This window comes from Bombina bombina, chromosome 2, assembly GCF_027579735.1.
Source record: "Bombina bombina isolate aBomBom1 chromosome 2, aBomBom1.pri, whole genome shotgun sequence".
NCBI classification, from domain to species: domain Eukaryota; kingdom Metazoa; phylum Chordata; class Amphibia; order Anura; family Bombinatoridae; genus Bombina; species Bombina bombina.
This window is the reverse complement of record NC_069500.1, coordinates 1,327,076,519-1,327,088,876: the sequence shown is the minus strand read 5'-3', so window position 1 is coordinate 1,327,088,876 and position 12,358 is coordinate 1,327,076,519. Positions and strand designations below refer to the sequence as shown.

The following is a 12,358-nucleotide window of genomic DNA, read 5'->3' as shown; positions in this document are numbered from 1 at the left end:
AGATCTATATACTCATAAGACAGTAACCAAACATCCCATTACATTTGCAAAATGATAATCACTTTTATATTCACTTTCATTACGTAAATTATTCTTTTTCGCTTGTCTCAGGTCCGGAGAGCGAGTATTAAAAAAACGGAAATTACAGAGCTCCAACTTCCAAAAGAAGAAATTAAAAATTATGGAGAATATGTTAGAAGAGCAGAAAAGATTAAGCAGAGCTATGGAAGAAACCTGCCGCGAAGTGCGTAGGATACTTGACCAACAAAATCTCATTCAAGTTCAGAATTTACAGCTTCAGGAGAGAATGATGAATTTACTAGAAAAAATGGTTTCCAAATCTTCGCCATAAAAGGATATAAAATGCTTGTTATTGAGCAACTAAAACACAGTTCCAACAGATGTCGTGTTAATGTGTAAGCCTTTTTGCAGTTTTTAATATTGTTATAATTTTTATAGCAACATTAAAAAAATGGTTTAAGAAGTCCATAAATCGCTCTGTCATTTCAAGGACAACATGAAGCACATAGGGCATTTCTGCAGTTCTGTCTTTTTGTGTCCTAAAGATAGCATTGAGACTATAAAAAATATAACTGGCACCATTCCATTTTATTTAGTGGAAACTCCGTTTTTTGCACAAGCAGAGCGTAATTTTGTTGAAATGTACATATTTTTTTTCTTGTTCACTTTTATCTGTAGCTACCAGTGCCTGTTCCTATTTGCAAAGCTTTTAGTTTTTTGCCCAGTAGCTTTTATCAGTGTTAAAGAATGACACAGTTAGCAGTTTGCTTTAATAACTGGACATTTTAACATACTACATGACTAGTGTAAGATAAAATAGTGTCTCTCATTATATCACAGACTGTATATACAGTATATATATATATATATATATATATATATATATATATATATATATATATATATATATATATATGTATCCACATACATACAATAGTTTAAAACTGGTATAAATCCAAAGTGACTGTTTTAGCCAAAATATTCAGATTTATCTGAAATTTCTAAATTCTTGTTTTTATTGGAAATTGTATCCTTTAAAATGGATATGAAACTCTTCAAGATTGTAATATAAAATATTAATTATGCATAGTAAAAAAACAGCAATATACTTTTGTTATTTATTTTGCCTGCTTTTTTTGTACTTTAAAAGTTGAGGGTTTTCCAATTTCACAAACCTAACTATGCTACATATCTTGAATGGCCTCAGCAGAGGTGAGAAGATACTGCAAACCAATTTCAGTTTCACTTTTCTACAACAAAGCTGTTTGACCACTAAAATACAAAAGTAGCAAACAAGGTGTTAATTTATTCTGAAAAGTTTCACACTTGGTATGTTAATTTATTTCAATACTGCAGAAAAGTATTGCAATTACAAGGTGTTTATGTCCCAAAATTTTGATTATCAGGGTTTGCTCATTACATTCTAAACTAATTAGGATTGAATAAAAAGACCTTTACAAGTAAAATCTTCTTTGTTTGGGGGATAGTGCCTAAATTCAATAAGAATTGAGATGTCTGTGCACCACCCAAAAACACACAATATGCTCAAAGTTCTAATTCTGCTGTTCTCTTGTATCTGCTGCAGGAGACTCAATATGTCACAATATGTAAATAAATGCATAAAAAGTGATGTCTGATTCCCACAGGCCACCAGACTTTCATGCCAAGCCCACACCAGAGGGAAGGGCAGCTAGCTAGATGAGATCACAAACAATTACTGCAGCTCTCAGCTTCCTCCAGCTCCAGTTCCTGAAAGATATATCTCCCTCTAGCCTGGAGTGCCCTAGCCACGGCAGATCAGACTCTATGAGAACTAGAAGATGCAAGCACTGTTCGGTGTGTACATAAAAAAATGCTAAAGTATTTATTGGAAAACACATTTAAAACCATCAGGCAGACATGGTAAGATGTCTAAAGCAGCAAGAGATCCGCGCGTTTCGTGCCCGCCAGTGGCGGTTATTTATAGACTAATCGCCACTAGGATTTTTTTTTTTGTCTGAATGGAGGGACCACTCGATCAAACCTTTGTATCTAGTGAATATAAATTTATGCACCAGAAAAAAATCCTTATAGAATAAGGATTTGCTGGAAAATGCACTGTTTTGAAAATGGAAACTAAAATGAACCTTTCGTAGTTATCTGGGATTTATGATTTTGCTATCACTTGTATGAATATAGTTCAAAGTATAGAACAATGGTCTAATTTGAGGCTAAAAGTGACATTAAGCTAATTTATAGTATAGTATTTTCTATAATGCCCATAAAGCAGCAAATTTAAACATTAAAAATATATATTTTGTATAACAAATGGTTAAAGGGCCATAATACCCAAATGTTGAAACACTTGAAAGTGATGCAGTATAGCTGTAAAAAGCTGACTAGAAAATATCACCTGAGCATCTCTATGTAAAAAAGAAAGATATTTTACCTCAAAATTTTCTCAGTAGCCACATCCCATTGTAAAGGACTTCTAAGCAACAAATCAGTATGTCTGTCCCGGGACAGCAGAAGGAGCGAGCTTTGTACACTCTCATCTTATTTCCCTATTCAGTGTAAGGAAGTTTACAATGTAATCTCTTGAGAGTTAAGTCAAATCTCATGAGATCACAGTAAAAGAGATCAAGACCTCAGCACGGTTGATGCTGATTGGCTGCAGGTCATTTCTTCATTTATTTATTTTTTCCTGCAGCTGGGCAGCAGTTGAATATAACTTTTTACACAGAACTTACTCTGCTGAGCTGAGGAGATTGTGAGGTAAAATTTCTTCCTTTCTTACATAGAGATGCTCAGGTGATATTTTCCTGTCAGCTTTTTACAGTTATACTGCATCAGTTTTAAATGATTTAGCATATGAGTATTATGTCCCTTTAAGGAAAATAAATGAATATTTTGGTTTTGTGGCATAGAATCTTACTGGCTAATACAGACAGCTCCCACAATTCTGTTGGCAAGTCTCATAAGCATAACAATAATACCTTTTGCAATTCACTACTTAAAGGGACATGAAACCCAAAAACTTTATTTCATGATTTAGGTAGAACATACAATTTTAAACAACTTTCCAGTTTACTTCTATTATCAAATGTGTTTCAATCTCTTGGTATCATTTGTTGAAGGAGCAGCAATGCACTACTGGTTTCTAAGGCCTAGATTTAGAGTTTTGTCGGTAACGACCCGCGTAGCTAACGCCGGCTTTTTTCTGGCCGCACCATAAAAATAACTCTGGTATTGAGAGTCCACAAAAAGGCTCCAAAAAAGGAGCGTAGAGCATTTTTAACGCAGCTTCAACTCTCGATACCAGAGTTGCTTACGCAAGCGGCCAGCCTCAAAAACGTGCTCGTGCACGATTCCCCCATAGGAAACAATGGGGCTGTTTGAGCTGAAAAAAAACCTAACACCTGCAAAAAAGCCGCGTTCAGCTCCTAACGCAGCCCCATTGTTTGCTATGGGGAAACACTTCCTACGTCTGCACCTAACACCCTAACATGTCCCCCGAGTCTAAACACCCCTAGCCTTACACTTATTAACCCCTAATCTGCCACCCCCGCTATCGCTGACCCCTGCATATTATTTTTAACCCCTAATCAGCCGCTCCGTAAACCGCCGCTACTTACATTATCCTTATGTACCCCTAATCTGCTGCCCTTAACACCGCCGACCCCTATATTATATTTATTAACCCCTAATCTGCCCCCCTCAACGTCGCCTCCACCTGCCTACACTTATTAACCCCTAATCTGCCGAGCGGACCTGAGCGCTACTATAATAAAGTAATTAACCCCTAATCCGCATCACTAACCCTATAATAAATAGTATTAACCCCTAATCTGCCCTCCCTAACATCGCCGACACCTAACTTCAAACATTAACCCCTAATCTGCCGACCGGAGCTCACCGCTACTATAATAAATGTATTAACCCCTAAAGCTAAGTCTAACCCTAACACTAACACCCCCCTAAATTAAATATAATTTTAATCTAACGAAATTAATTAACTCTTATTAAATAAATTATTCCTATTTAAAGATAAATACTTACCTGTAAAATAAATCCTAATATAGCTACAATATAAATTATAATTACATTGTAGCTATTTTAGGATTAATATTTATTTTACAGGCAACTTTGTAATTATTTTAACCAGGTACAATAGCTAAGAACTATTTAATAGTTACCTAGTTAAAATAATAACAAAATTACCTGTAAAATAAATCCTAACCTAAGTTACAATTAAACCTAACACTACACTATCAATAAATTAATTAAATAAAATACCTATAATTATCTACAATTAAACCTACCACTACACTATCAATAAATAAATTAAATACAATACCTACAAATAACTACAATGAAATAAACTATCTAAAGTACAAAAAATAAAAAAGAACTAAGTTACAAAAAATAAAAAAATATTTACAAACATAAGAAAAATATTACAACAATTTTAAACTAATTACACCTACTCTAAGCCCCCTAATAAAATATCAAAGACCCCCAAAATAACAAAATGCCCTACCCTATTCTAAATTACTACATTTCAAAGCTCTTTTACCTTACCAGCCCTGAACAGGGCCCTTTGCGGGGCATGCCCCAAGAAATTCAGCTCTTTTGCCTGTAAAAAAAAACATACAATACCCCCCCCCCCAACATTACAACCCACCACCCACATACCCCTAATCTAACCCAAACCACCCTTAAATAAACCTAACACTAAGCCCCTGAAGATCTTCCTACCTTGTCTTCACCCTACCAGGTTCACCGATCCGTCCTGAAGAGCTCCTCCGATGTCCTGATCCAAGCTCAAGCGGGGGGCTGAAGAGGTCCATGATCCAGGTGAAGTCTTCATCCAAGCGGGAGCTGAAGAGGTCCATGATCCGGATGAAGTCTTCTATCAACGGCATCTTCAATCTTCTTTCTTCCGGATCCATCTTGCAGACCTCCGACGCGGAACATCCTCTTCTCCCGACGCCTACTAGCCGAATGACGGTTCCTTTAAGGGACGTCATCCAAGATGGCGTCCCTCGAATTCCGATTGGCTGATAGGATTCTATCAGCCAATCGGAATTAAGGTAGGAATATTCTGATTGGCTGATGGAATCAGCCAATCAGAATCAAGTTCAATCCGATTTGCTGATTCGATCAGCCAATCAGATTGAGCTTGCATTCTATTGGCTGTTCCGATCAGCCAATAGAATGCGAGCTCAATCTGATTGGCTGATTGGATCAGCCAATCGGATTGATCTTGATTCTGATTGGCTGATTCCATCAGCCAATCAGAATATTCCTACCTTAATTCCGATTGGCTATCAGCCAATCGGAATTCGAGGGACGCCATCTTGGATGACGTCCCTTAAAGGAACCATCATTCGGCTAGTAGGCGTCGGGAGAAGAGGATGTTCCACGTCGGAGGTCTGCAAGATGGATCCGGAAGAAAGAAGATTGAAGATGCCGTTGATAGAAGACGTCATCCGGATCATGGACCTCTTCAGCTCCCCCTTGGATGAAGACTTCAGCCGGATCATGGACCTCTTCAGCCCCCCGCTTGGGCTTGGATCAGGACATCGGAGGAGCTCTTCAGGACGGATCGGTGAACCTGGTAGGGTGAAGACAAGGTAGGAAGATCTTCAGGGGCTTAGTGTTAGGTTTATTTAAGGGGGGTTTGGGTTAGATTAGGGGTATGTGGGTGGTGGGTTGTAATGTTGGGGGGGGTATTGTATGGTTTTTTTTACAGGCAAAAGAGCTGAATTTCTTGGGGCATGCCCCGCAAAGGGCCCTGTTCAGGGCTGGTAAGGTAAAAGAGCTTTGAAATGTAGTAATTTAGAATAGGGTAGGGCATTTTGTTATTTTGGGGGTCTTTGATATTTTATTAGGGGGCTTAGAGTAGGTGTAATTAGTTTAAAATTGTTGTAATATTTTTCTTATGTTTGTAAATATTTTTTTATTTTTTGTAACTTAGTTCTTTTTTATTTTTTGTACTTTAGATAGTTTATTTCATTGTAGTTATTTGTAGGTATTGTATTTAATTTATTTATTGATAGTGTAGTGGTAGGTTTAATTGTAGATAATTATAGGTATTTTATTTAATTAATTTATTGATAGTGTAGTGTTAGGTTTAATTGTAACTTAGGTTAGGATTTATTTTACAGGTAAATTTGTAATTATTTTAACTATTTTAGCTATTAAATAGTTCTTAACTATTAAATAGCTATTGTACCTGGTTAAAATAATTACAAAGTTGCCTGTAAAATAAATATTAATCCTAAAATAGCTACAATGTAATTATTCGTTATATTGTAGCTATATTAGGGTTTATTTTACAGGTAAGTATTTAGCTTTAAATAGGAATAATTTATTTAATAAGAGTTAATTAATTTAGTTAGATTAAAATTATATTTAATTTAGGGGGGTGTTAGGGTTAGACTTAGCTTTAGGGGTTAATACATTTATTAGAATAGCGGTGAGCTCCGGTCGGCAGATTAGGGGTTAATAATTGAAGTTAGGTGTTGGCGATGTTAGGGAGGGCAGATTAGGGGTTAATACTATTTATTATAGGGTTAGTGAGGCGGATTAGGGGTTAATAACTTTATTATAGTAGCGGTGCGGTCCGCTCGGCAGATTAGGGGTTAATAAGTGTAGGCAGGTGGAGGCGACATTGTGGGGGGCAGATTAGGGGTTAATAAATATAATATAGGGGTCGGCGGTGTTAGGGGCAGCAGATTAGGGGTACATAGCTATAATGTAGGTGGCGGCGCTTTGCGGTCGGCAGATTAGGGGTTAATTATTGTAGGTAGTTGGCGGCGACGTTGTGGGGGGCAGATTAGGGGTTAATAAATATAATACAGGGGTCGACGGTGTTAGGGGCAGCAGATTAGGGGTACATAAGTATAACGTAGGTGGCGGTCGGCAGATTAGGGGTTAAAAAAATTTAATCGAGTGGCGGCGATGTGGGGGGGCCTCAGTTTAGGGGTACATAGGTAGTTTATGGGTGTTAGTGTACTTTAGAGTACAGTAGTTAAGAGCTTTATGAACCGGCGTTAGCCCAGAAAGCTCTTAACTACTGACTTTTTTCCTGCGGCTGGAGTTTTGTCGTTAGATGTCTAACGCTCACTTCAGACACGACTCTAAATACCGGAGTTAGAAAGATCCCATTGAAAAGATAGGATACGCAATTGACGTAAGGGGATCTGCGGTATGGAAAAGTCGCGGCTGAAAAGTGAGCGTTAGACCCTATTTTGAGTGACTCCAAATACCGGAGTTAGCCTAAAACCAGCGTTAGGAGCCTCTAACGCTGGTTTTCACGGCTAACGCCAAACTCCAAATCTAGGCCTAACTGAACACATGGGTGAGCCAATGACAATCGGTATATATGCAGCCACTAATCAGCAGCTAGAACCTTTACTGCTCCTGAGCTTACCTAGATAAACTGTTTAGCAAAGGATAACAAGAGAAGGAAGCAAACTAAATAATAGAAGTAAATTAGAAAGTTGTTTAAAATTGTATGCTCTGTCTAATTATAGGGACAGTATAATGTACAAATTTTTTCCCCTTTAATTTGACCTAAATTATCCATTTTACCTGCTGCAGTGTATTAAATTACCTTTAATTTGGTGATTGAAATTTCCCTCCTATACTGGAAATTTCAATACTTAAGTATTGGCTATAGAAAAGCTAAGTTAACATAACCACCAGAAGAAATTACACTTAAAGTGGGGGGTAGGAAAGAAATTTAATAAAATGTTACATTTCAATTGTTCTACGTGTTTGGCTTTGATATAGAGACAGAGATAATATAATGAAGCAAGTGTGTGTACAGAAAGTGGTCAAATAAGATCTGATTTCCCTGAAAGCTCATCCCATTTTAATGCGTTGGGGTTTCAAAGAACCAAAAAAATCAGAACAGCTATTTCATATACAAAAATAAACAAGTTAATAATTTCTCATATTATACTCTGTTGCTAGTATAACAAGTAATTGTAAACACATTCAGTGTAAAACAATTTTACCGTACACTGTCCCTTTAATTGTTAAAATAAACTATGTAACACATAAAATAAGTTAAAGGGATGTGAAAGACAAAATAAATCTTTTATGGTTCAGATAGAGCATGCTACTTTAATGTACTTTATAATGTCCTTCTATTATTACATTTGCATTAACCCAAGCTGCAAATGCCCAGTGTACATGCTTTAGCGCTGATTGGGGGTTTGTTCCCAGAGCATAGTTATCAAAAAGCGCATACGCTAGCTCAGTGGTCAGCAATACATGCGTGGTGCCAATATCAGCCTTATAAAAGGCTATGCAGACTTTTTTTAGCACTGCTTTGGGCTCTATTTACGAAGCTGTGAATTCAGCTTTGGAGCCCATAACAGTGCTCACTCATAAGAGCGTACAACTGTAATTTAAAGAGCAGCAGTCTTAAAGGGACATAACCCCCCAAAAAAATTATACCATGATCCTGATAGAGTACACAATTATAAACAACTTTCATTTTCTTGTTATCCTTGGTTCAAAAGCAGGGATGTAAGCTCAGGAATGTTCACGTGGCTGCAGAACTATGTGGCAGCAGTTTTGCAACATTGTTTGCAAGATCACTAGATGGCAGCACTATTTCCTGTCATGTACTGTTTCAGGCATGTGCACGCTATCTATCTAGGTATCTCTTCAACAAAGAATAACATGAGAATGAAGAAAATGTGATAATAGAAGTTAATTGGAAACTTTTTTTAAATTGTATTCTCTATCTGAATAATGAAAGAAAAATGTTGGGTTATGTCCCTTTAAGACCACTTATGAGGTTTAAAATCACCCAAACTAATTAGACCAGGGGTGATTGACAACCCCTGCTCTTGTGCAATTGGTGGTGCAAGAACAGGGGCGGCTTGTACAATCTTAAATTTCACCACCCGATGCTGCATAACTGGCAGCGATAATGGGTGGGCAGGTTCCCTGCTTGGAAACATTGTCTGCTCACTTTTTAAATATTGATGTTTGTAGCAGGAACTCTGTGCAACCCCAGCATGCTAAAAATAATATGTCCCTTGAAATACTTCATTGGAAAAGATATGTATCAAAATCATTTAACATTAATCACGTTTTATAAAGGTGTTTCAAAATTAAAGGGACACTAAAGTCAAAATTCATAATTTAGATAGAGCTTGCAATTTTAAACAACTTTCTAATTTACTTTCATTAACAAAATGTGCACAGTCTTTTTGTATTTACACTTTTTGAGTCACCAGCTCCTACTGAGCATGTGGAAGAATTCACAGAATATACGTATATGCATTTCTGATTGGCTGATGTCTGTGACATGATACAGGGGAAATAGACAGAACTGAAATTTTTCAGAAAAAAAATCAACTTCTCATTTGAAATTCAGACTAAGTGCAATTGCATTGACTTGTTATCATGTATTTGTTGTTTATGCAAATCTACTGTATTTACTGGTCCTTTAAATGCAGCTCAGGGATACACCCCTTAAAAAAAGCGATGTAATTCATGTTTCTGGTCTCTTTTGCTGTGACCAGTTAGGGAAAGATGGAAATGAGCTTGTACTCTGAACTGACCAGTCACTTTGTAGAATGTTACAGGGTCACATAAATGTCTCCATACAGATATATGATGGAGGCAATCTAGCCTCTCTAAGGCATTGGTTTTCAAACCTGTCCTCAGGCATCCGTAACAGGCCAGATTTTTATGATATCTGTACTAGAGCACAGGTGAAATAATCAGCTGATTAGTAAACATGGTTATTGTTCCTGCTTTCACCCAAGGTAATCCTTTAAATCTGGCCTGTTAGGGAGAACTGATGACAGGTTTGAAAACCAGTGCTTTAAAGGGAACAATCGTGGAACAAGTACCATTTTCAGATTTATTTAAAGCAAAAGCAAGCAACATCAAGCATGTACAGTATATAGAAATGTTGCTTTAAAGGGATATAATACTCATATGCTTATTCACTTGAAAGTGATGCAGCATAACTGTAAAAAAGCTGACAGGAAAATATCACCTGAGCATCTCTGTGTAAAAAAGAAATATATTTTACCTCAAAATGTATCAGCTCCCCAGAGTAAGTGCTGTGTAAACAGTTATACTTCAGCTGCTGCCCAGCTGCAAGTTTAAAAAAACAACAATAGCCAATCAGCATCAGCAGTGCCGAGGTAATGATTTGCCTTTGCTGTAATCTTATGATATTCCATAGAACTTACTTAAACTGAATAGGAAAATAACATGACTGTGTCTGCACATGCCAGATGCACACTCCCTGGCTTGTCCTGGAACAAGTATCCTGACTGGCTGCTTAAAGCTTCCTTACAGTGGGGTGTAAATAATTAGGCAATTTGAAGTAAAATATCTTCCTTGTTTACATAGAGATGTTCAGGTGATATTTTCTAGTCAGCCTTTTACAGATATCCTGCATCAGTTTCAAGTGCTTCAAAATTTGGGTATCATATCCCTTTAACCCCTTAATGACCAAGGACGTGCCAGGCATGTCCTACAAAAAACAGTTGTTGCCTGGCACGTCCTCTGGGGTTTCAAGCGGTGGAAGCGATACCCTATTTCAGGGTATTGCAGCGATGCCTCAATATTGAGGCATCCTGCAATACCCTTTTTTAAGCATCCGAGAGCCACTCTGTGACCCTCTCTGCATCGGCGGCCAGCGATGGTGCCGATCGTTGGTGGCATGGGAGGGCTTGGAGGGAGGCGGGCAGCCCATCGCTGGTAGCTTCCTGTTAGTGGGGATGATGAGTCTGGGAGCGTGCACATGCATGGGGGGAGGGGGGGAGTAACAGCTACACTATGGGACATCAGTGTGAAACGGAAGGAGGGAGAAGGGTTTATATGTATTGGGAAAGGGATCTCGGTGGGGGAGGGTATTGAGTGGGGGCAGCTACACTACAGAAAATGTTTTTTTTATTTTTTTATATATAAAAAGGGCACATTCTTAGTAAACTGGGTACTGGCAGACAGTTGCCAGTACCTAAGATGGAGGCCAATAGGTTGAGGGGGAGGCTTAGAGAGCTGTTTGGGGGGGATCAGGGAGGTTGGGGGGTAATGGGGGATCCTCCACTTAATAAAAAATATATACTGATCTCTATACTAAAGCTAAAATTAACCCTACAAGCTACCTAATTACCCCCTTCACTGTTGGGCATAATACAAATGTGGTTCGCAGCGGAATTTAGCGGCCTTCTAATTACCAAAAAGTAATGCCAAAAAGGCTGCTATTTCTAAACAAAGGGGATCCCAGAGAAGCATTTACAACCATTTGTGCCATAATTGCACAAGCTGTTTGTAAATAATTTCAGTGAGAAAAATAAAGTTTGTGAAAAAGTGAACAATTTGTTTTATTTGATCGCATTTGGCGGTGAAATGATGGCATGAAACATACCAAAATGGGCCTAGATCAATACTTTGGGTTGTCTACTAAAAAAAATATATACGTGTGAAGGGTTATTCAGGGATTCCTGACAGATATCAATGTTACAATGTAACTATCGCTAATTAAAAAAAAAGGAAATAGCAAAGTGTACTTATTGCCCTATAACTTGAAAAAAAAGCAAGGAACATGTAAACATTGGGTATTTATAAACTCAGGACAAAATTTAGAAACTATTTAGCATTGGAGTTTTTGGTGGTTGTAGATGTGTTAGAGATTTGGGGGGGCAAAGTTATAAAAAGTGTTTTTTTTCATCATATTTTATAATTTTTTTATAGTAATTTATAAGATATGATGAAAATAATGGTATCTTTAGAAAGTCAATTTAATGGCGAGAAAAATGGTATATAATATGTGTGGGTACAGTAAATTAGAGGGAAATTACAGCTAAACACAAACACAGCAGAAATGTAAAAATATCCCTGGTCCCTAACGGTAAGAAAATTGAAAAATGGTCCGGTCACTAAGGGGTTAATTAAACTTTTTGAATGTAATGTTTCTTTACTTGTGAGCTTGTGTGAGCCTGAATAGTGTAAGGTAGACAATGCAACAGACCACTTTTGATTTGCAAAACTATTAGATTTGTTCTTCTTGAAGAACCAAGAGTGGGTCTGAAAGCGTGAAGTCATTTTGTCGCATTCCTTTGTTCTTTCTTATGATGCTTGTCTGCTCTATAGCCTCTTAGCAACATTAAAAGACACAAATGAAATGAGATCTGTAGATTTGCAGCAAAAGGGAAATTGCTCAGGTTACAATGAGAGTCTGTTTTCTAGCCCTGTGTTTTTTTTAACTGGATAAGCAAGCGGTTTTGTATGTAACTGATAAGTGTATTCAAAGTGATAAAGGCAAGAAGAATATAGAGGGATTATTCAGTATTTTATATGATGTTATTCC

At 37.3% G+C, this 12,358-nt stretch overlaps 1 protein-coding gene across 1 annotated transcript in view; it reads left to right on the top strand.

Annotated features, from left to right (window-relative positions):
• The window catches only part of MSANTD1 (Myb/SANT DNA binding domain containing 1), a 190,198-nt gene extending 189,353 nt beyond the window's left edge, over positions 1–845 (top strand). The window contains exon 3 of the mRNA XM_053700912.1: positions 112–845. Within this exon, the coding sequence (XP_053556887.1) occupies positions 112–352 (241 nt within the window). The 3' untranslated portion in view covers positions 353–845. The remainder of the gene's footprint in view (positions 1–111) is intronic.
• Positions 846–12,358: the final 11,513 nt, after the last annotated feature.